Raw genomic sequence first — 24,794 nt, forward strand, 5'->3', positions numbered from 1 at the left:
CAGGCATTTTTTTTTTATTTTTATTTTTTAAAGATTTATTTATTTTTATTTAATTCCCCCCTCCCCCGGTTGTCTGTTCTCTGTGTCTATTTGCTGCGTCTCGTTTCTTTGTCGGCTTCTGTTGTCGTCAGCGCAGGGGAAGTGTGGGCGGTGCCATTCCTGGGCAGGCTGCACTTTCTTTCGCGCTGGGCGCTCTCCTTATGGGGCACACTCCTTGCGCGTGGGGCTCCCCTACACGGGGGACACCCCTGCGTGGCACGGGACTCCTTGCGCGCATCAGCACTGCGCATGGGCCAGCTCCACACGGTCAAGGAGGCCGCAGGTTTGAACCGCGGACCTCCCACCTACAGGCATTTTAAGGACTTAGACTTTCACTCTGAGAGATGGAGAGCCAGTGGACAGCGTGAGGCATGGGACGCCCTGGAGGACACCAGAGGGAAGAGGGCAGGAGGCCCAGTTCGGAGGTTACTGGAGGGTGGGAACACAGTTTTGGGACCCAAACCAGAGCCATTTCATGCATTTACCCCGTGGCCCGCACCAGACTTGAGGTCTGAATTGTCCATTAACTGAGGTGACCTAGACAGCGAACTCCACCGAGGAGGAAAGTCTTTAAGAAAGGTCTTGAAGTTCAATGATAAAATCCTGCGACCGTCTTACTGGCATCAGAAAAGGTCGAGGATGGCGTTCTCTAACGCGGCCAGGGGTCCAAATACCCCACGCAGGAGCTGTGTGGCCTCGGGCAGGTCTAAGTTCAGGCACACTCAGCTACTTCATCTGTGAAAGGGAGTTAAATGAGTTACTGCGAACGCACCTCCTAAACATCACTAGCGCTTACAAAAAGCAAAAGTGAAAATGGAGCTGCCTCAGAGGGATGACTTCGCACAGAACTTCCAAACTCGTTTTGAAAAGCACCAAACACGGGTTTGTTTCCTCCGCGGGTCTGTGGCAACCTGCTTCCCTCTCACCTAGAGCCCGCGGCTTGCCTGGGGACGGTGGTGAGAGAGAGGGGCGGCGGAAGAGAGGTGGTCCTGGTGTCCGGGTAGAGGTGCCGAGAGCCCCGGAGCCCCGACCCGAGTCGGGGCTCTCTCGATCCGGCTCCCGGCGAGGACCTTGGGGGCTCGCGGAGCGGGAGGCAGCCGCGGGAAGCCGGTGGGAGCCCGGGCGGGGCCCGCGGCAGCGACGCGGCCTGGGCGGAGCCACCCCCGCCCTCGCTCCCTCTCTCCCGCCCCGGCCCCAGACGCCCGGGGCCCGCGGCGCGCGCCCTTCCTCAGACAGCTGTTGGGAGATCCCAGCGCATCGCGTTCTGAGCGGTCCGTCCCCGCCGCACCATGACCACCCAGCAGATAGTCCTCCAGGGCCCGGGGCCGTGGGGCTTCCGCCTCGTGGGGGGCAAGGACTTCGAGCAGCCTCTCGCCATTTCCCGGGTAAGAGCAGCCTGGGACCCGCTGGGGAGCGGGAGGCTCCCGGGCCGGGGATGCGGGGAGGCAGGGGCTCCCGGGCGGTGTCGGGGACGCGGGCGTCCAGGTGCGCCGCGGGAGCCGCGCGCTCTCCGCCCGTCTCGGGCGCGCCGCCGCGCCTTCCCCGGCACTGCGCTCCCGAGCGAGCCCGCGGGCGGTCGGGCGCGCACCTCGGGGACTCGGCGTGAAGAGGCCACTTGTGGTTCCTTCCCTGCACGCGCCGCCCGCCGTGTGCACGCGCTTTGTGAACCCGCGGGGAGATCCGGCTCCCGGCAGATCCCGCACGCTGGGAGTTGGGACTTCCTCGTTCTTTGGGGGTCTCAGGGTGGCAGAAAGCAGCAGGGAAGACGTGGATAGTGAGGTGGAGTGGGTGGGAAGTTTACTGGGGGGGGCGAGTGGGATTAAATAACAAACAGCAGTCGAAACAGTTTTCCACTCTTTGAATTTACCCATGGCCGGCTCTCGCCTTTCTGATCGCTTTTGGAGAAAAGGCGAGGTATTGAAAAGAAAGAAACAAACCCGAATAACCTTCTCAGTCACTGTCCTCTCCCTGCGGGTGGCCGTGCCATCTTTCCGCCTGACATTCCCGGATTGTGTCCAACTAGCCGTTTTTCTCCAGGGAATGAGTGAGTCGGCCTGGGCGTCTCAGGGTCTGTGTGTGGGGACTGGGGGGAGGGGTGGTACTTGGAAACTTGGAAACTCATCTCCATAGAAGGGCCCAGGTCACCATGAAGGTGACAACCAGACCCATCACCCTCACATAAAGTGGAAAGACCCATGCTCAGAGACTCTAGTGTTGGAGGTTTTAACTATCTATTCAGGTCCCAACACAGCAGATCTCCCATGAAGACGGGCTCCAGTCAGTTTCTGCACCTAGAAGGCAGACAATAAATAATTTTTGATTGAATGGAGAAAGGTGGCAGAAAGCACACCCTGTTGACGGCCTGGAGGCTGCACATTCTATCTTTGGGCTCATCTGCCTGCTAAGACTGAGGTGAAACTTCCTTCCCTGAGCCTTCTAAATATCCCTCTTCCTTCTAGAAGATGGTAGTGGGGAGAGATTGGAGAGAGGCCTCTGTGGGTTTATTTGACATAAGCCCTGCCCCCAGCAGCTGAATTAGTATGTTGGGGAGGAGGGTGCAGGAGGAGAAAAATTGGAGGCCTCCCTTTGGCTTCTTGGCCCTATCCTATTCACACTTCCTTCCAGGTCTGGCCAAGTGAGGAGATTTTTGACCATTCCACCCAAAACGGAGCAGGTGCCCCACGTCTTAGGCCCTGTCTTCCACCCTCGCTCCTTATCCTGCTGATACCCTTTTGATTATTCTTACAGGTACACGTCCTTCTCGCCACCAGCTGAATTCCTCAAATGCAGGAATGGTGCCTATCCCCCAGCTGGGTGCAGAGCTGAACCTGGCTGGGTCTGGTAAATCCCTGCGGGCTTATTAATAAACGCTTGCCCAGGGAAGGCATTGCCTCTGCAGTCTTAGACTCACTTACCTCATAGTCCATTTGCTCCGGCTCTTTGTGTCCGTAATTAACCTGTCAGCCCTTTCCTCTTCTGAGATTTATCCATGACATGAAACCTTTTTTTTTTTAACATTAGCGGGGGGGGGGGGGGGGGGGGTATATTGGCACTCTCTTAAAAGGCAGTGACCGCCTGTCATTTAAGTAACTTTTAAAAGTTTTAATGCAAGTGTAGTCGCTCAGGAAAGACAGTAGGGTATGAAAAACACTGGACTGAATTTATTAGTTTGTTCCTTCATATTTATTCGTTTATTCAATTATTAGCACATGTTTAATGTGAAAATACCACATGATTCTGCTGGGAATTCAAAAGTGAGGACACAGCTCCATTTCAAGGTGTTCATGTTTTAGGGAGTGAAGCTAATCTTTATAATGCAGGTGCTTTGGTTGAAAAGTGAAAGTGTGTGGGAGGAGGTGACATTCTCATGTAGACAGTAATTTACTTGTGTCTTCATCTCCTTATTTTCACATCTGAAAAATGTGGGTTTGCTCACCTAGCAGAAGGTCAAGGTCATAAAGGGATGCTGGGCTTGGGATCTGATTTCTTAAGCTGGAGTGCGCCTTCTACAGTCTGAAGCTAGCTGGCTTCTTTATCTCTACAATGGGCATGGCACCAGTCATGGACTGTGAATACAAGTATGCAAGAGTGCTCTGTAAACAGTGAGCAGTATTGAGTAGGTGTGAGCATTGTCCAAGTTCCACACACCTGGGTGGTAGGTGTGCCACATTCATCATCCCGGGCAGCTACAGTTTGCTAATTTGGTTTTGTATATGTAGACTTTGAGTCTCCACACCAAAACACACCATAAAATTCGGCTAGGGGAGGAGTGCCTTTCATTTAAATAACTTATGTTTACTTTCTCTTGCATGAATTATTCTGGCATCTTTTGTTAAACTGCTGAAGCTTCTGAATATAATTCAGTAATCTTGTGGACTTGAATTTTTTTTCTTTTTTTAGCTTCTTTTTTATTGTGAAATATAATGCACATATATAAAGGCATAAAATATATATTCGTAGCAAGTGATCATAAAACAAACACTTAATCAAGAATTAGAATATTGCTAGCATCCCAGAAACTCACTAAATCTAACCACTATGCTTACTGATGATAATCACCTTCTCACTTTTCTTTATAGTTTTATCACCTAAATATGCATCCTGAATACCATAGCTTAGTTTTGCCTGTTTCAGAATCATACAGAATGCCTTTTCTGTGAATGGCTTCTTTTGCTCCTTTATGTTTCATCTGTAATTGTGGTAAACTTCAAATCTCAATCCAGATTTTCAATTTTAAATAGGCATAAACTAGATTTCTTCCTTCCCCCAGTTTCTCCTTTAAGGTTCTCACCCTGGGCCCCCTGATGATCCAGCCACACATATGCCATGGTTTCTATTTCAAATGACATGCTGTCCATCTCCTTGAGTGCTTCTTTTTTTTTTTTTCCCGGCATGTCAATATCTTATTTCCTCTAGTTGCTTTCAAGGGAAGCCTTCAGAGAATCCACACCCACTTCAAAATTGCTGCTGAGTTTATATCCACTGTTTTTCTCTCTTAGCAACTGACAGAAGGCAGGAAGGGGTGAGGCCAGAGATAAGGTGTGCACTTAGTAGGAGGCGCTGTCTCCTGAGTGCTGGGAAAACCTTGCTAAGAGCCCCCATGGTTGTATGGTCAGTGCCTGTGCCCACTGGGCATGTATCTCAAGGGATACTTAATAATGGATACCCTGTAACAAGAGGGTTCTATCTGATATTTAAGAGCATCATTTCCAGACTCAAGTAGATTTTGCATCATGTCCTAAAGGTTCAAAGAGCACAGCTTGACTGACAGATTATGAAAAACAAGAAATGTCCAAAAAGTCTCATCATAAAGTAATGGCCCTTGTTCTGCACTCCCTCATTCTGTGAATTGATCACCTGGAAAGTTCTAGCTGTTCCAGCCCATCACAGCTGGCCTAAGGGGAGAGAAGCAAAAGAGTAACTCAAAGGCGGTCAGGTGCAAGGAATGCCTGAGCCTACTCATTTGAAATTCACCAAGCCATATAAGGACCCTCTAGCCAGATTCCCTCTCCCTTGCTTGGCCTTCTGGATACCAACCTTGCTGGTTTATCTTTGAGGAGAGAAGGTAGAACAATGGCTTTAAGGTACTGTGACTTGATAGACGACTGAGATTGCTTTATCATCTAACCACTGAGGCCACACTGTCCTAGGCCAGTAGGACTGGGGAAGCACCATGGACTTGCACTTATGCTAGGACTAGGCCAGGACTGGCTGCCAAGCTGTGCATATTCCCATGCCTTACTGTTGCTGCATGCAGAAGAAGAAAGCTTCTCTTCTTTGTCTTTTATTGAGTGGGAAGCTCAAGGGCCATCAGGTTAATTTGTTTGAGTTTACATAATTTTTCATTGGCTGAACTACTTAACTTCCTTATAAAGGAGAAGGTAGAGACTGGTTAAAAAAGAGCAAAAGTGGCTGTTGAAAAATTAACTTTTAAAGGATGATTTGACATCTTAGGTGAAAGCTTGGAGAGGTTGCCAGGACTTCTGTACAATATAAAGTGCCCAGGGCGGGGACTCCAGCTGGGCTCCCATCATGGGTACCTCACTGGGTGACCCTGGACAAGTCATGTGCATTCTCTTGGCCTCAGTTCTCTGTAAAGATAAAACAAAATAATAAATCCAGTGCCTCCCATTTATCTTGTACAGTAGCAGTTGTACCTTTAAACAGGTATTGATTGAAAAAATGTATTATAAATCAGGAGTGTTTTCTGATGAATTTGTCTTTTGTTAGTCACAAGAACCTCATATTTATACTTAAAATATCTGTGTGAGAGATACTTATTTATCTGTGTGCAGTAGGAACTATAGCTAAAACATATACAGGACACTTTCTATGCTAGGAACTGTTCTAAACATTTTCTGTGTTCACTTTCAGTAGTCTTCACAAGTGTCTTGTGAAGTGAGTACAATTAAGATCTCCATTTTACAGATAAGGAAACTGAGGCATGGAGAAAGAAACTGAAACATGCCCAGGTCTTGGCAGCTAGTGAACAGGGAACAGGATGAGCTGAAATTTGGCTGGGCAATCTGACTTCAGAGCCGTGCCCCCCAAATTAATAGCAGCTGACATTTTTTGATGCCCGTGCTGTGCTCGGCCTGCACTTACATGATCTTCTTCCCGACTCCCCATAAGCCATTAGTTTGGGTCACACAACACAGAGTCAATACACTTCAGACCTGGGATTTGAAACCAAGCCGCCTGATGTAACCATCATATTCTGCCTTCTGAGAAGTCTTAACTGTTATTATTTCATTGCTAATCATGCTACCCAGCATATAGTTCCATGCTAAAAGTGGTACAGGCATCGACATGTCGGCTCAGACCCTCCGGGGCTCCTAACCCCGGAGCCTCTTCTGCCCCTGAGGGTTGGCTGGGGTGGCTTTCCAGCTGCTTTGAGGTCTCAGCCTGAGTGTTCCTGGAGCTCAGAACATTCTAGAGAGCGGCACCTCCCCTGTCTCTCTTGAAAAGGCAGAAACCATCGTACTACTTGAGAGAATTTAAAGTCCAGTTATAGGGTGCCACACTTATGCAGGCGGTGGAGAACAGAGGAGGAAAGGGGTTGAAGGATTGGTCAGAGAAAGACCTGCCTCAGTGCTTAGGAGGCGCCTGGGGGAGTTCTTGTGGAAAGTGGCAGCCACACCACGTCCAAAACAAAATATACCCATGGAAACCTAAGGGAAAAAAAGGTGATTCCTATACAGCTCTTAGCAATCCACGTGATGGTGTTTATTATCGTTAGCCTTGTGATGGGTGAATTGGTCTGCTCATCTCTAACAGAGGTCTGTGGTGTACTTTCATTAAGTAGCACACACTGCCTTTTTGGTAAAGGCCATACCTATTAAAAATGTATTTCCAAAGAAAGCTGTGGTCTTGTAGGAGGCCAGATTCCTGACCAAGGACCCAGGGCCTAATATAACCGTTCATATGATTGTAAATAAGACAAAAAGGACATAGGTATGACTTGTATAAGGTAAAGATGACTAAAATGAATACAGATAGATTAAATCCAGATGATGAATTTCTTTATAAAAAATTGTAAAAAGTACTAATGCTTCTAAAGCTGAACATACCCATGCCTGGCATTACAGCAGTTCTATTTCTAGTTATATACCCAATAAAAATGTGGCACCAGAAGGAATGTTCAAGAATTTTCAAAGCAGCATTATTCTTAACAGCCCCAAAGTGGAAACAATTAGAATGTCTAACAGAAGAATGGGTAAATAAATAGTGGTATAGTTATACTATATAAAACTGCATAGCTCTGAGAATGTAGGAATCACAGTTACGCACAATGACAGTAAAGAGACAAATACATGTAAAATGTTGAGAGAAGGAAAGTGGGTATAGCTCAGTGGTTTGTGTGCCTGCTTCCCATATATGAGGTCCTAGGTTCAACCTCTGTTACTTCCTTTAAAAAAAAAGTGTTGAGAGAAAGTAGCCAGATGCAAATAGGTAAATATTGTGTGATTCCATTTGTTAAAAAATTAATTTAACCAGGTGGAATTAATCTACAATGTTACAAGCCAGGGTCATGGCAACCTTTGGGGGGCGGTGGCTGATTTTTGTGCACTTTTCTGTGTGTGTTGTACTTCAATGAAAAGTGTACATAAAAAACTCCTGCCTGTTATAAACGGTCAAATAATAAAAAAGTATGGAAAGCATAAAGTGATCGTCTTCCCCACTCCCTTCCCAATCTTACTTCTCTGAAGGAAACATTGTTAATCGTTTGCTACAAAACTTTTCAGACCTTTTACTATTGGCATGGCATTATTTAAAATCAAATTACTTATCATGGTAGACTATTTAGATGTCATTGCTTTGTACTTTCTGCTATATTTTACTGCAGCAAATGAAGAATTAAAGGCAGTGTGATGTTGTGGAAAAATGGAGTCTTGGTATCAACCTGCTCTGGATTCAAAGCCTAGCGTGGCCCATTGCCTGTGTGTTCTTGGGCAGGTTAGAACCTGAAACCTCAGTTTTCTCAGTTGTAAAAATGGGGAAAATAGTATGTGCCTTTAAGGATTGTGGTGAGGGTGAAGATGTTACATAGAGAGAGTCTAACATATTGAGAGCATCAGGATACAGTGGTACTATTAAAAAAACATGGTAGCTATTCTGCACTGAGCACTTGCTTCCTATGTGTCAGACACTGTTCTAAACTCTACAATATTATTGCATTGAACCATTCCAAAACCTAATGAGGTTGATACTGTTATATAATAAATTTCATTTGATAAATGTGAAGAAACTGAGGCATAGAAAGTAACTTGCCAAGGTTATATTTAGTGACTGGTTGGGGTTTGAGTTAGGGGTAGTTGTTGAGGCTGTTAAAATTTTAGCACATGTGGAGCAGATATGACTCAAACAGTTAAGCATCTTCCTCCTGCCTGGGAGGTCCTGGATTCGGTTCCTGGTGCCTCCTGAAGAAAATAAAAACAAATGAAAAAACCAACTCAGGGAGGCTGATGTGGCTGAGTGGTTGAACACCACCTTCCCATGTACAAGGTCCTGGGTTCAAGTTCAGTCCCCGGCCCTGGTACCTAAAGAAAAAAAGCACATGGGTTCATAGGGGCTTGTTTGTAGACTTTTGAGAAACTTGATGACTTTTGCTACCTGCTTTTTTTTAGTATATTCCTACTGAAGAAATTGTGGTTGGTCTTTCAGATTGAGAGAGCAGCAAGTCTCTTTCTGTCTATATGAACTGCCAACCCATGGCACTAATAACTTCTTCTTTCACCCTGTATGAGGCAAAACTGGATTAAAGCACAACTCATCTGCAACCCTGAACCCTGCTATATTGCCTCATTTCCCTGAGAGAAGATTATACAGTAACCAAGAGCATTTTGCAACATTATTGGAGTTTTCAGGCCAACCTGTATACGTTCATATAGCTTCTGTTATTATACCATGGCTTTGAGTCTGAACCATTGCCTGGGCCCTCAAATAGGTTGAGTCAGCAGAGTCCTGATAGTTCCAATTCTACATCAAAATGGCATACTACAGGCTCTATCCCCAGCTTAGAACTTTTTGAATTTATCCCTAAATACCTTGACACAGCCATTATTAGATCAATGGAGGTTGTCCCTAAAGCAACATGACACTCTGATTGAACTTGAATTCTAAATCTCTTTATCCCAACCATGTTTTGTATAATTCTGAATTTTTATAACTATTTTCATTTATGCTTTTTACCTCACCTACCTGTAGGAAGGATTTAAGACAATTTATTACAACAAAACACATATTTATGATATTTAAAACACAAGAGCACAAGAGCATATAAGTTTTAACAAAAAAATTGAAACACGTAAGAGAAAAGAGTGATGTGCCAGGAACTTTTAAATCATTTGGTTTCTATAATTGCACACTACATTTAGCTGTGAGTTTTCTAGCCAAGGCAAAATAGGAACCATGTTGTGCTATTTAGACATCTGGAATGGAATTACTTCTACACTACTCCATTTGCATGGCACCTTAAGGGATGTCGACAAACATAATAGTTGTTGCCTTTTTTTTTACTTTGGTTTGGTAACAGATAGACAAGTACTATTCTAATGGACATTTCTTTTAGGGCCTCTTATTTATCTTACCAGACATGTAAGCCCTAGATTTTATTTCTGGGGAAACTGAGATTTTAGAATAATTTTTGTTTACCTAATGACTTCACTTCATTCAGGGAGAGAGAGCTTATGGAGAGCAGATAGTCAACATCTCCCTTGATATTTCCAAACCTGATGAGCATCAGAATTATTAGGGAAGCTTTAGAAAACGTCTAGATTCTTGGGTTCCACTGTGTAGATCCTGATTCAGTAGATCCGAGATAAAATGCAGAGTTCTATCTTTATCTATAAAAAGAAACAGATAGCCAACTTGTTTGTGAACCATTATCTCATCTTTGCAACTATCAGAGTTCTCCCCTGAGTTATTAGTGAGCTGGGTAAATTTCTGGCCTGAGATTTAGATGCTAACTTCAAGGGGCAAGAACACAATGTTCTGTAAACATTCAGGAGATTGACCTGTATTTCTGTCCACAAGTAAAAGTCAGAGAACTTTTTGAATAGAGCTTTAAAAAAAAAATCAGGTAAAAAAGCTCTGAATCAAAACTGTTTAAACCATTTGACAAATATTTGGTTAAGACCCCAGAGTTCTGTCAAAAGGTAACAATACAATTTGTCATCCAAACTGGCATACTTTTGTGAGTGAAAGGGGATGCTTTTGATTATTAAGGTTGGAGAACAGGTTTCTGTCCTGGCCAGGGTGTCTGGTAATCCTAGTCATAAAATGTTTCTATATATTAATTGTTAAATTACATGTAACTGTTATAGTTAGTTAAATACCTTTTCATTTTATTTATTTATTTTTAAAGACTTTATTTTTACTTATTGCCCCCCCCCCCCGCCCCATCATCATTTTCTGCTTGCTGCTGTCTGTCCATTTGCTTTGTGCTGTCTGTGTCTGCTTGTCTTCTCTTTAGGAGGCACTGGGAATCAAACCTGGGACCTCCTACATGGGGGAGAGGCACTAATTGCTTGAGCCACCTAAGCTCGCTGCTTTGTTGTGTCTCTTGTTGGCTTTCCTCTTTGTGTCTCCTTGTTGCATCAGCTTGCTGCCCCTGCCTGTCATGCCAGCCATGTGGTAGGCAGGAGCTCAATTGCTTGAGCCACGTCCGCTTCCCTAAATACCTTTTTAAACTAAGTCAATGGTCACAAACTCGTTTCCATGAAGGATCCAATGAGTTTGGATTGGAGGTTAGGTAGTAAGACAGTTATTGCCTCAAGAATGATGATAAATGGCAACTGGTACCTGGTTTTTGTGTTAGGGCATTAAAGAATGGTGGGGACTGTGGCTACCTGGGGAGCATGTGCCTCATCTAAAGGGGTCAGGGACTCTTCAGTCTGTGCCAACTGGCGCCAAATAGGAATGTGGGATCAGAATTGCCAGATCTGATTTTTCACAAGAAGCTGAGAATGTAGTGTGACATCTATGAATATATAAATTTTGGCAAATGATTTAAATTAGAAACCAAACAAGAGTGTGGACTGAGTTCATTTAATGGTCCTTCGGCTTTGAATTTCTGACCTAGGGAGTTAAAGGAACCCCACTGGCTGCTAATAGAACATTGGATTTTAAGTAGGGCTGACTTCGGAGTGGTCCACCCAGGAAGCCTGCCTCAGAATGGCTCACCAAGAGGCTGGATGGGAGGCCTGTTGAATGGGTCTACTTCTTAGAACTGTCATTAGAGAATATCTGTTACATGTAGAGTTAAGGCTCACTGATTGATCCTTGGCAGTGTCTGGGTGGTTGATGGCTGATGCTGTGTTAAAAATCCTTTGTTGATTTCTATCATTTTCCAGATAAAGAACAACCTTTTTTGGCAGCAGGAAAATAGCAAGGCTCTTATGGCCTGGTCAGGGTTTACATTTCCAGCTTCATTCCCTTCCTTTCCTTTCACTTCCTGTATTTGGTCCATACTAGTACACATGCTAATCCTGTAATTGGCCATGGTCTTTCCTGCCTCCTTCTACGCCTTTGGACAGTTTTAAGCAGCAGGCCCTCCAGGGAGCCTCCCCTGGTCCTGCCTTCAGGATCCCATAATCTCTTTGCTTATTTCTAGTCCATCACTCATCAGCTGTTGTGCAGGCTTGTCTCTCCTAGGAGATTGTGAGCTCCTCAACAAGGGCCATCCTTTTTACATCTGTATTCCAGTGTATTGTATGGTTCCTAGAATACACTAACAATAACTCACATTTCTGGAGCGCAGACAGAATAATCTCATTTAATCCTCGCAATAGCCTTATGAAATCAGGGCTGTTATTATCCCTGTTTCATAGATGAGCACTACAGAGGTGAAATATCCTGACCAATGACAGTAGCTCACAGTGGCTGAAGCAGGACTTGAACCCTGGCCATCTGACTCCAGATTTTTAAAAAATCTTATATTTTTATTATTTAATGTAATTTATTATTGTTTATTTATTTAATTTTTATTATTTCATTATTATTATTTATTTAATTTTTATTTTTATTTAATTCCATTCACTGTGCATTCTTCTATATCTGCTTGTCTTCTTTTTAGGCAGCACCTGGAACCGATCCGGGGACCTTCCAGAGTGGGAGACAGGTGCTCAATCTCTTGCACCACCTCAGCTCCCTGGCCTGCTAAGCATCTCTTATTGTCTCTCCTCTGTGTCTCTTTTTGTGCAGCTTTCTGCTCAGTCTAGCTTGCTGCATGGGCCAGCACTTCTGCGCCGGTCAGCATTCTGCTCTGGCCAGCTCACCATGTAGGCCAGCTTTCCTTCCCCAGGAGCCCTGGGAATCAAGCCCTGGACCTCCTATATAGTAGATAGGAGCCCCATCGCTTGAGCCACATCCACTTCCCTATTATTTTATTTTAAAGGAGGTACTTGGGATTGAACCCAGAAGCTCATATATGTGAAACATATGCTTAACCACTGAGCTACACCCACTCCCCTAGAAGCCACTTCTTAACAAGCTACACTGTCTTTCAGTATATATGTAGTGAATGACTGTATGACAAGTAAATAAAAGTGAGCAAGATGGAGGAAGCAGGAAAGGCATAAAATGGAAACGTTCCATTTTCATAGGTGGAAGCTTATTTTTTCATTTGTCAAGGCCCTAACTGTGCATCCAGTTCTGTGTAATAGCAATATTTAGCCATTTAGCCATAAGTTGAAGAAAGCAGGGGGGAGCTACATCATAGCCCTATTTTGCACTACTTAGAGGTGAAACTAAACTCTTCAAACACCTTCTATGTCTTCAGAAGTCTGACAGACAGAGGTTTAAAGATGCCTTATTAACTTGCATTATAGAGAGGGTATACCAGTTGGCCTCTGAGCAAGCACTATTTGTCTGGGAGGCCCATGGATGAGGGAAACATGAGTGAATCCTGCAGAAAATGGCAGGTTGCCCATTAGTGGAAATGGTTGTGACAACCATTTATTTTCACACAGCAGTAGTTGTATCATCTTAGGTGTGAGGTCTCTGGGAAGAAAGCTGGCAGAGGCTTTTTAGGGATGTCAATTGAACTAATGGATCTGCTTTTTTTAGAAAGGAAAGTATTGGATTTATTTTTTAGAATGTGAAGCTGACTCCATTGTGATGGAATTTGATGGTCAAGAGGACATTAGAATAGACAGTGTGGTAGTATGGGTTAAGTGCATAGACTCTGGAGCCCAATGGCTGGCCACTTACCAACTGAGTAACCTCAGGCAAGCTACTTAACCCTTGTTCCTCTATTTCCTTATCTGTAATGGTGCAATTAACAGTTTCCATCTAATAGCACCATATGAGGACTGGATAAGTTAGTTAACTCTTGTCAAACACTTAAATCATGCCTGGTTCAAAGTAGACGCTCACTGACTGAGGACTTTGCTATGATTATGATTATGTTGAGTAGTGTTTGGTAGGGGCTGGAGCCTGCCTTTCAAGACAGGACCTAACAGGTATTGGAGGCACAGGTCTTCCCTCATGAGGCTCTTTTCAGTTCTGTTATAATTTTGTAAGGCTTCAGCTTAGTACAAAGCAATGGATGTGATTGCCTGATGGCTGGAAAGTACCAGTCAGTGGCAGGAGTTTGTGATATGCCAGTCCTTATGTAGAAGGCCACAGCAGATGACCTTCTTCTTAACTCCAGATTTCTCTTTGGCTCCAACAGTTGGATTTAGAGCCTCTCCTTGTGGTAAAGCAGAAAGGGAATTGGATTTGCAAGTAGAGGATCTGATTTCAGTTTAGGCTCAAGCATTTAGCTGTATGAATTTAAGGTTCTCTGAATCTCAATTTCCTCATCTGTAAACTTATCTTACATATTGGTGGTGAGGAAGTCACCATCATTATCTCAAATAGGAGGTTGGGTGTGAAAAAGCTTTGTAAAAGGCAAATTCCATAATTTGTTCCAATCCATTTTATTCAAAAAGAGATGGCTTATAAAAGAAAGTACACTTAATCTGTTTATGTATGATTACTTCAGAGTCCTATGTTGTCTTGTGATTTTTTGAGATTTCTTTAGGCTTTCCCTCAGTTTGGCTTTAAAAAAAAAAAGCGACTCAGACCAAAGATGGTTGGGCCTCAATTACTCAGGCCCAGTGTACTTAAAACTGGTTCCGTCTTGTCCAGGACTTGTTAGGATATATTCAGCAGAAATGCCTTTCCCACAAAACAGTTTGAAACAAATGCTAGAAATTGCATAGTTCTTAGCAGCTAAACATATGAAATAAAAAGGAACTTCTATTTTCATCTTCTCAAAGCCCCTTGCCCATTCTCTTCATTTTAGTTTTGTGAGAGTGGTCACATTCCACATTAGTGGTATTCAGGGAAATACTTATTTGTTGCTCCTTGTGAACTATTTTTTTTTAAAGGACCAAATGAAACAGCCTGATTAAGTATTCAACAACACGAGATATCACAGAGTCAGTCATCTACTGAATAGATATTTATTGAGCACCTATTGGGTGTAGTCACTCTTGCCAATCTCGCACAAAAGGCAGACAAAATCCTGCCATCATTCAGCTTTTAGGAGGGCCTCAGAAAAATATACAGAATAGACTGACAAACATAATGTGACAAGTTCCAAGAGGAAAGAGTGTATTAAGAGGATGATGGGGGGGGGGAAGCAGTAAACTTAGATTGGGAGTCAGAGAAAGCCTCTGTGAGGAAGGATCATTTATACTTAGATTAGAAGGAGAAGACGGAGTTAACCAGGCAGGGGATAAAGGTAGGGGCTAAGGCCCTGAGGTAGAGAGAACTAGGCAGCCACAGTAGCTAGAGCTTAGTGGGGGGCATAGTATGGTATTTAGAGGCCTTGTTAATGATTTTGGATTTTTTTAACAAATCAATTTTATTTATACATATTAATAAAGCATAAATCCATCCAAAGTGTACAATCAGTGGTATCTGGTATTATCACTTGACTTTGAATTTTATCCTACTGTTTAATGCTGTTAGATTTGGTCATGACATAAGAGTTTGATAAGGCATTTTTCTTCTTGAACAGGCTGCTGTCTCTGGAGATGGAGTTTACCAGTCCAGAACCATTGCCAATCCCAAATTAAGTGATGCTTAGGGTAATTCTAAAAAGAGGGATCTGCACTGTCCTTTAGAAAAAGAAAAATATACATGAAGTCATGCCTGGAAGACAGGTCAGAAAGTGAGAGGAATTTGTTTTTATTGCAGGTACCAGGTGACTTTGAAACTAACTCCCCAGCATTGACTGGGATGAGAAGAGCCAGGAGACATTTCTAATAACCCCTAGGAATGTCTTTTCCCAGGGCCTGAATGAGAAGAAGGTCAGAGCTGGATCAGGGACTTTCATTTTCTAAAAGCCAGTTCTCTGCTAAACAGATCATGGGACAGCTAGCAAGGAAGGAGAGAAGGCTGCCATCTCTGCGCTGGCTCGACATCCTGCTGCATTTAGGAGTGTTTTGCTCAATAAGTTCAGCATATCAGAGATGGAAAGGACCTCAAAGATTGGCTCATCCATCCCTTATTTTGTGGAGTCAGGATGCTGTTGATGGGGACCACGATAGCGGCACAACACCAGCTGCCCCAGAAGGGTTAGCATTTTCAGTTTGGAGAGGGCTCCTGAGGAATTGGAGCTGCTGAAAACTGCATCAGACGTGGAGGCCTAAGGCCTTATTCTGGGCTCTGGTTTGTTTGCCTTGAAGGGTTTCTACCTGGGGTTCAAATTTATGGAGACACCCAAGAGTTCACAAGATCTTCCTCGGTTGGCCCCTAGGAGGCAAGCGCTTCCTCCAAGGGGAGGCCAGAACCCTCCAGGACTGGGATTCCGGGTATGTCACTGCTACCCTTCCCATGGTAGAATTCCCGTCAGGGAAGTTCTTTTAATCTAGAAGAGTAATTTTTAGTGTAACTTGGTTTAGAAAATAGCTAATAGCAAAAAGTTACTTATTGCTTGGTACTATTTCAAAATGAGTTTGTACTTTGTTCATCACAACAGCATCTGTAGTCACTTAAAAAATAGTACATCTCAGGCAATGCTCTGTAGGCAGATGAATTTGAGGACCTGTTGCAGTCATTGTCTGGCTCCCCCAAGCCTCTGGGGCCAATACCTTTGGAATCACTGGTCTGGAGACGTCAACTGATGGAAAACCAGCCAGCTATAGGGGATGACCTCAACCATACTTATTTTCTTGGGTAGAAGGAAATGAAACAGTGAAAACCCACCCAAGACCCTACTTTGGTAGGGAGGTAGAAGGGGATATTCCAGGGTCTTCTGAGGATTCCTGTTTTAGAGGACTCCAGCTGCTTCTCACACCAGAGAGACAGAAACCTGAGGCAAAATGGCTTCCAGTTTAATCATGTTTCCAGTTTGCCAAAGGGACATTTGGCTCAGCAGGGTGCCATCTTGTGCTTTGCATGATTTTAAAATCTTTATTGCTTTTTCTTATTACAAAAGTATACAGAAAAGTATACTTGTGAACAATTTGGTATACAATGTTCCATTGCTTTGTGTGTGTGTGCTAGTATAGTGATTATTAGAATTTTTTACGGGAATAAGATCTTACTATACATATTGTTCTCTAAGTGCATGTGTGTGTTTAGTAGTTGTTGACTTATTTTAAGGAAGCCACAAGGTTCAGTGGAAAGAACATTGTTTGGGTCTGCCTCAGGGTTTGAGTCCTGACTCTTATAATATGCTAGTTATATGACTAGTAATATAGCATTATACAAATTGGATGGGTACGTCACAGATCTTTCTAAGCCTCCGTTTCCTGAAAACTCATACTTGCCCTTCTTTCTCCAAAGGTTGTTGTCAGGATCTAATGAGATCGTATATAGAAAAGAACATTTTGTAAACTATAATGTCATATAACTATAAAGGATTGTTATTATTTAAACATATGATTTCAGCTCTCTTTCCTTCTTAAATTCTTTCATCTATATCAATGAATACTTAACCTGATGGTAACTTACTCGGTGGTTTCCTTGGTGGCAAATGGTAACCAGCCTGCTCTCCCCTTTTTTCCTAGGTCACTCCCGGAAGCAAGGCTGCTATAGCTAATTTATGTATCGGAGATGTGATCACAGCCATTGATGGGGAAAATACTAGCCATATGACACACTTGGAAGCACAGAATAAAATCAAGGGTTGCACAGACAGCATGACTCTCACGGTAGCCAGGTAAATCCTGCGGAGTTGCTCATTCATTTCTGACCCATTTGAAGCCTGCTTGTGGCAGAGACTGCCTTACTTGTCTCAGAATTCCCTATACCCCTAACTGAGTGCTATCTGTACTGTAGGCATGCAAAAGGTCTGTGGAATTGGAATTTCAGGGTATTCATTTTCCCCTTTTCACAGTGCTTGTTATAGTGCAGGCTTCTTTCTCTAAGATGTCTTAGAGATAACTGCATTTTCTAATATTTTGAGAAACTGAAATCAGTAAAATATTGCCACATATAATGAAATGAAAATTTCATCCTGGACACCATTTACAATCTTCATAGGGTGCTTCTCCCACCACACTACGCTGAACAGTAGGTTCAGCCATATTGTAATATGCCAGGATATTACAATAATAGAGAAAGACTCCAACACACTGGACAAGTGCTGAGTGTAACTTTAAGTACACTACAAGAGAGGAGAGCTGGGGTTGACCCAACAGGTTGGTGAGTGAGGAGAGTGCGCTGGGAGTTGTAACTGGTATAGAATTTCTATTCTTCTCTCGTTTAGTCTTGGATAGATTCCTCCAAGGGCAGGGTTTCAGGAGTGATTTGGTTCAACTTTAATGACTCCCTCTTTCTCATTGGATCGAGTTTCCATTCTACATTCTGACTTTCTGTTAACCTTCCTTTTAATGTCTCCCTCACCTTTGCTTCCACTACTCTTGGTCAGGTGCCCTTTGCTCAGGTTCTCATCAGTGAAGTGAGAGCTTGTCCTACCTGTGCCACACCATGGGCGTAAGGGCCAAGTGTGGGGGTGCATGTCAGAACTGTTTGCATACTTGAGAGCCCTACTCCTAAGGAACACGTGCCACTTTCTTACTACCCCTCAAAAGTACAATGATGCAGCATTCTTATTTCTCATTCTCAGTTCAAATCCTCACTTTCATACCATAGCTTGAGGCAGTCATTCATTCATTTACTTACTCATTTATTCTTGATTCATTTGTCAACAAATTTAACAGGTTCTTCTAGTATAAGTCTGCCACTCTGTGAGGCACTGACAAATACAGAGATAAGTACAAATATTCTCTATACTCCAAAAGTAGGAAAAAACACATTAATTAAAGTAGAGACTAGACTGAGGTCTCTGCTGTGTAACTGGTACAAAGAAAATACTTTATGAGCTCAAACAGGAGGTATCATTTTCACTTGGGCTAGGTGAGCTTCACAAATAAGGTGGGTATTTGGTCTGGACCAAGAACACCGGGGAGAAGCTCGTTTCATCCTGAGCAGAGCTAGGGCAGTGCTAGGCACTCTTGTGGCTGAGGGTCATCTACTCAGTGGAGAGAGGGAGGATGAGGCTGGTGTGAGTCAGAACCAGCTTACAAAGCCCCCCGGGCTAGGTATGCGGAGCCATCAGGCATGGGTGTCATCAGATCCTGCCTTCAGAAGATCATGCTGGGGGCAAAGTGGCAGGACACTGATTCAGAAGCTAGTAGTCCAGGCAAGAGGGCATGTTTTTCCTCTTTGTTTTTAGTATATATTATTTATTTAGCATGAGCAAAATAACAACTCTGTTCATCTGTTGCAGACCTGAACATAAGATATGGTCTCCTCTGGCGACCGAGGAAGGGAAGCGTCATCCATACAAGATGAATTTAGCTTCTGAACCCCAAGTAAGTACTTGTTCCTTGCCACTGCTCTTCCTACCTGGCTTCTTTTGACAATGTTCAGCACATTCCTGTTTTTCCTGCCCCGGAGGCCTGAGGAAAGACAGCATGAACAGTCCCCAACCCCAGCGGCCACTGCTGGGATCTGGCTCCTGTTCAGTTCTTCCTGTAAGGGAGCTGTGGGAGGAAAGGGCTGGAAAGCCCCAGAGCAGTGACGCCAGGGCCTATGTTGGAAAGATGTGGTAGGAAGGCCATAAAGGAAGCGGTGGAAGCCTTCCTGCTGGAATAGGATTGGCAGACATAGTAAAATGAAGGTGCTAGCCCAGCGCCATAGAGATTTTAGATACAAATATAAGCTTAGGTCCTAAATCCTAGGCCCTAGAACAAATAAGGGGAAGTTTTATAGTAAACTCTGCTTCTCCTTCCTCCATCCCCCAACGTGGTTTTTGTGATTTCTAGGGTGGAAATCTGTATTTTTTGTTACAAGGAATACATGACTTCCGGTGAGACTTTAAAACAGAAATTACTAAAATAAAATAGTAATTAATATTGAAAAATGCAGTCGGTACTCCATGCACAATTTGTGGACCAAATTCCCTTGACTTCATAGAGTTTCTTGGACAGTTTGACTGCCCTAATATTTCGTATTTGTAAATAAGTCTCTCAGTGGTTAGAATATAGGTGATTTTATTCCCTTTTTGCTTATTTGCATTTTCTAAATTATCCACAATAAGTGGGCATTCCTTTTGAAATAAGGGGGAAAACTTTTAGAGAAAGAAGAATGTCTAGAAATCTTTGTAAAATATCCCATACCTAATATGCTACTTTTTATAAAGTATGCATATATTAGAGGAAAGAATGAATTATTAATAATAAATTAATAAGTAAATTGATAATGGCTTTTGAAAATTACTTTTGGACTGGTTTGTGATTTCTATACTTGAACCCAATTTAAGATTTCAAATTTTTTTTTTTCAAAATTTGAAACACTTTAGTTTTTATGGTGAGTTGAGATATAATCAAAAGATAACATATAGCTGTCCTTTATACATAAAACAGAACTTGCATAAAGTTGAACTCACTTGATACATTAATGTGTAAATTAGTGGTTGTATGTAAGGCATATTTTCTCAAATGACTTCCATTAAAATGTTAGAAATGCAGTCACATGCAAACATTTTTTTCCATTAATATAATAAAAATCTTACTTTTAGAATCCTAAGAGTCACTTTAAGGATCATTTTGCATCTGCCATTTCAAAGCTGACATGAACATATTATTCTTTATAACTTCTGTAAGGAACATTCATAAGATGGCACTTATAAAATGTTCAGTCTATAAACTGGCAGTTTTGTAAACTCATTTAAAACTTGCCACAGTTAATTCCAGTTTCCCTCGGAGTTCTCAGGGAACTTCTCTGGGAGTGCTCATTATGTTTACTATAAATGCTAAATTTTAAGATGTTAAGTTTTCATGTATTTTATGATACATAGGAAATATTATGTTTTAATTTGGTATATCTGAAATCCTAGTGTGTGCTTAAATAAGGCATTCATTAAAATTTCAGTTATACTTTTTATTTGTACTGTATTTAAATTAAACATCTAGTGTGATTACCTGTATTAATGTTTTGAAGGTAGTTCTCTTCAGATTGAGAAAAATTCTCAGATACTTTGAAATCTAACGGGTATATTTTTCATTTGATTCTGGTAATTATTTTGATGACAGATTTCCCACCTCTCATTTTTCCAAAATGTTTCAAAAACTTCCAGACATTTTAAAGAGGGAATGAATGAGTAAGAGCAGAGTTCATCTATATAATAAAAATATCTGTTAGTTCATGTTCAGTTGGCCAACACCCCAGCTTATCTGAGGTCAGTGTACTTACACACCTAATTTGTATTTCCTCATTATTGAGTTTCCTTGGAGACTGATAAATACAAAGCCCAAACAATTACATCATCCCTTCTAAAAGGCAGGCCCTGAATTATCCTGACTGCTGGAAAAACCGGTATTCACATGGGGGAAGGGTGGGGGGGGGGGGGTAGAGAAATTCCTTTTATGTACAAAACAGATACATTCTTGAAAGATTTCCTTTAAAGTGAGAATCAGAATTTCCAACTCTAATTTTCCATTGACTTCCAATCTAATGGGAAATGTGTTTCTCTGGGGCAAGGAGGGAATGAACACTGGGTCAATATCTGCTCTGTGCCGGATGCTGTGCGTGTCACACTGAGTCCTTGTGAAGAAGGCTTTGTTTCCTCATTCTAAAAATGAGAAATGGGCTCAGAGAGGTATAACTTGCCCAAGGTCAAACAGGAAGTGGCAAGGGCAAAATCGAGCCAAGAACTGTGCTATGGGGACTGGGTGTTGGTCCTAGGACTGTTGAGTAGCCAAGGCCTTGGGCAAAAGTCCTGAGCTGCCCACCTGCAAATTTGCTGCTCTCTTTAGGGCCACGGGCTTTCTGATTACCTGTTATTCCTTTGGGTGGTTATACAATAAAATTTACCTACCCATCTTGATTACTGCTGAAGTTTTCTTTCTCTTAACTAGTCATATATCCCCTTTTGTCATGATCTGTGTAGACTTAGCTTTTGGGTTCTGAATGTAGACAAAGTCAACTAAATGTAATGTATTCGTAAAACCTCCCTGGTTTTGACTTGCTGAAGAGAAAGTCTGTCTGAAGAGTGAAAAAGAATTCTTAAACATGAAAATATTTTCATGTCTTTTATTTTAAATTTGGTATGTAATGAATTAAGCTTTGTGCAAAATGTTTTCTAAGAAAGCATAAAAAACAAAGATTTAGCAAAAAAGAACAAGAAAGGAAGAGCAAACAGAGGACACGAACTCTTTTTTAGGCAGTTGTTCAGAGCCCAGGTGTTTAAGAAAACAATCTGGGTTCAGGAAGATTTTCTGGAGAATCCAGAAACTATGATGCACGCTGAGTTGAGTGGATTGCACAGAGCATGCTATCTACTTGGGAGCTATGAATTGATCCAGAACACTCTGGCAGAAAGGACCTTGCTCATTCAGTGATCAGAAAAGTTGTGATTTTTCAAAAGAAATGTTAGCTTAAACAGTTTTTTGGGGTGTTTGTAAAGCAGCTCTGAGATGTTGCTATAGTAGCCACCAGACTCCTTGTAAGACCTGGGTGAGGTTGAGGTTGAGGGTGGGGGTGGGGAGCACCTTCTCAAATTCCAGAGAAAGGGGAATGAGAGCTGGGGGAACTCAAAGTCCTTTGATGCAACTCTGCTGGTTACCGCCCCTGTAACAGGTACCTCCTAACCTCTATCTAATTAGCCTAGACTTCCTCCCACAACAAACAATGACCCAGAGGACTGAGAGGCCTCTGCCCCATTCTAGGGCTGCTTCACTCCATGGTATTACAATTCTCTTATCTTGCTTGTCTGACCCTGCTCAGTTCTGGGGAATTTATCTGCGTGTTTCATCATCTCCTGCCCTAACCTGATCTGAAGTGCTTTTGGTGTTCCTTTCCTCCTGGTACTTTAATCCCTCTGGAATGTGCCCTGAGCTCCCACAAGGATCCTGATAGTCCAGGGCTTCAAGAGGTGGCCTGCTCAGGGGGTACCTAGTGGGAGATCAGGCTTTTTTGGACCTTAGGGGAGAATCAGAAGTCAGAGCTGGGTGGGAACCTGTACCTGTTCCATCTCATGAGACTTCACTGCCTGTGGTCTCGGGGTATGTCAGACGGAGTCCCTCCACTGCAGCTTGGTGATGAGGTAGGGCCATATGTTGCTAATCTGCAGCTTTACTCCCAGGCCCTCAGCTGCACTCTCCATCCAGGCATGCACCTTGGACATCCCCTTGATTTCTTCTCTGATCCCTGCATGTAGGAAGTCCTCCACATCGGAAGTGCCCATAACCGAAGCGCCATGCCCTTTACTGCGTCACCCGCCTCCAGTACTGCCCCCAGGGTCATCACAAACCAGTACAATAACCCAGCTGGCCTCTACTCTTCTGAAAACATTTCCAACTTCAACAGCGCCATAGAGTCAAAGACGGCAGCAAGCGGGGAGGAGACCACTGGCAGACCGTAAGTAGGCCCAGGCCAGTCCTGCAGCAGGTATTCCACACCAAGACGAGATCCATCCAGGCAGTAGAAAGAAGGTTGAGCCACTTTCCCCAGGGAGAATGACTACTTTAGAAGAGTACTTTCTGCATTCCTTTTCCTCATCTATGCAATGGGGATAATACCACCTATCTTATCGCGTTGTTGCAAAAATAAGAAATAATGCGCAAAATGCCCAGCACTGTTTCTGGCACAAATTGAGTAGTCACTGAGGTCCATTGTTATCATCCTGATTTCTGTGACCATCGTCATCTTGTAGTTGACCACATCCCTTCCTTAATAGCCCCGCTGCTTCCTGAGAAATGCTTCCGTAATTATGGCTGGGGAGTGAGAGAACTCAGAGTAGTTTCTGCTTGAGTTCACCATCTCATGAAAGCAGAGGGGAAAAACGTCATGATGCACATTTCTGGTGAAGCAGTGTTTGCTTTTTCTCCATCGTGGACCAGAATCTTAGGAGGTAGAGATGTCCCTAATGATATAAATGTTTCTCCAAAGGAATAGGTTTTGATTCAGTACAGAGGCAGAGGCAGGCAGCACCAGGGCAGGGCCTGCAAATTACAGGGCAGAGGAGTCTGAGGACGCCCCTTGCTCAGGCCTGTGGAGACACAGCCCTCCTGTGGCAGACCACTGGGCTGCAGCTGCCTCGGAGTCTTCATCAAGACATGTCCTCGAGACCTTCCCAGCGAGGGGGCCCAGCTTCTGCTCCATTCTAACTCTTTGAAGATGAATCCAGAAACACTGGGTCTGAGGATGGACAGTAAGAGAGGGTCTGGTTTTCTGTGCGTGAAAAGGGGTTGCACTGGGACAGGAGTTGCAACCTCAAATGCTCAGAAGTGGCAGGCAGGAGAAGGAAATGAGGGCAGAGCTCTGAGCACAAGCAAGAGGGGGAAGCTGAGCACTGTGGCAGCAGGACTGAGCATGCCCGCCCAGAGGGGGAAGCAACTGCTCGGGCTAGCCAGCTGTGGCATGCAGGCCCAGTATTCCCATTTCTGCCAGATTCCTTTTTTAAAAACAGAATTCACTAGGCCTCCTTTTGGAAAAAAAAAATCAGATTTTCTTGACAGCGCTGTGTGGGCCAACCTTGTCTGTTCTTTGACAATCTTTCCCACTTGGGGTCCTCAAACCTTGTATTAACTCTGAAGTTCACTTAATTCCATTTTTCTTCAATTCATCTTTAATGAGAACCTGCCCAACTTTTAGCATAATTAAATTGCAAACAAATTGTTTCAAGTGCACTTAGGAAGAGTAAGGTACCGAGGTTCAATATTTGGAAAGACCTGTTGTGGGAACCCCTCTTGAGAGCTCATTGGGTACAGAGTGCATATATCTGCCCTGTCCCCCACAAAAAAGACTTTATTAGGTACTTATTGAATGCAGATCCTGATGCCCAGTGCTAAGAAGTAACTGATTTCCTTTTAAGTTTCTTAGAGTCTAGCAGCAAAAGGAACCAAAGCACTCTTTTTGCTATTACTTTGGCTTTATGAGATAACAAGGTCCTTGGTACAGTAACCAAAGCAAAGTGGCCACAATGCTGCTTCTTCCCTCCAAATTCGGGTTCCTGTGACGCCTTCCTGGCTTGAGATGATGCTGCCTTTCAAGACATTTGGGATACCTGAGAACAGAGGGCTGGGCTGGGCACCCCCAAGCTTTCTGCAAGCACACCCTGAAGGGATGCTTCCTACCAACCAAGGAGCCCAGTGGTGGAAACCCAAGGGCTGTGATCTCCATTTTGTGCTACTTTGGTGCTGGGGGAGGCTGGGAACGTGACCCTCTATAACTGTCCCAGAGTGGAATGTTCTATGATCTGAATTTAATAACCCAGGAAATGACACATCCGTAACTGAAAGAGCTGCTAT

At 43.4% G+C, this 24,794-nt stretch overlaps 1 protein-coding gene across 1 annotated transcript in view; it reads left to right on the top strand.

Moving 5' to 3' along the window:
- The first annotated feature begins 1,204 nt into the window (after window positions 1-1,204).
- Window positions 1,205-24,794, top strand: part of PDLIM1 (PDZ and LIM domain 1) — a 41,590-nt gene continuing 18,000 nt past the window's right edge. Inside the window, exons 1-4 of the mRNA XM_004456935.5 lie at window positions 1,205-1,424; window positions 17,046-17,197; window positions 18,770-18,854; window positions 22,703-22,902. Of these exons, the coding sequence (XP_004456992.1) occupies window positions 1,329-1,424; window positions 17,046-17,197; window positions 18,770-18,854; window positions 22,703-22,902 (533 nt within the window). The 5' untranslated portion in view covers window positions 1,205-1,328. The remainder of the gene's footprint in view (window positions 1,425-17,045; window positions 17,198-18,769; window positions 18,855-22,702; window positions 22,903-24,794) is intronic.

This window comes from Dasypus novemcinctus, chromosome 6 (genome assembly GCF_030445035.2).
Source record: "Dasypus novemcinctus isolate mDasNov1 chromosome 6, mDasNov1.1.hap2, whole genome shotgun sequence".
In the NCBI taxonomy this organism is placed as follows: domain Eukaryota; kingdom Metazoa; phylum Chordata; class Mammalia; order Cingulata; family Dasypodidae; genus Dasypus; species Dasypus novemcinctus.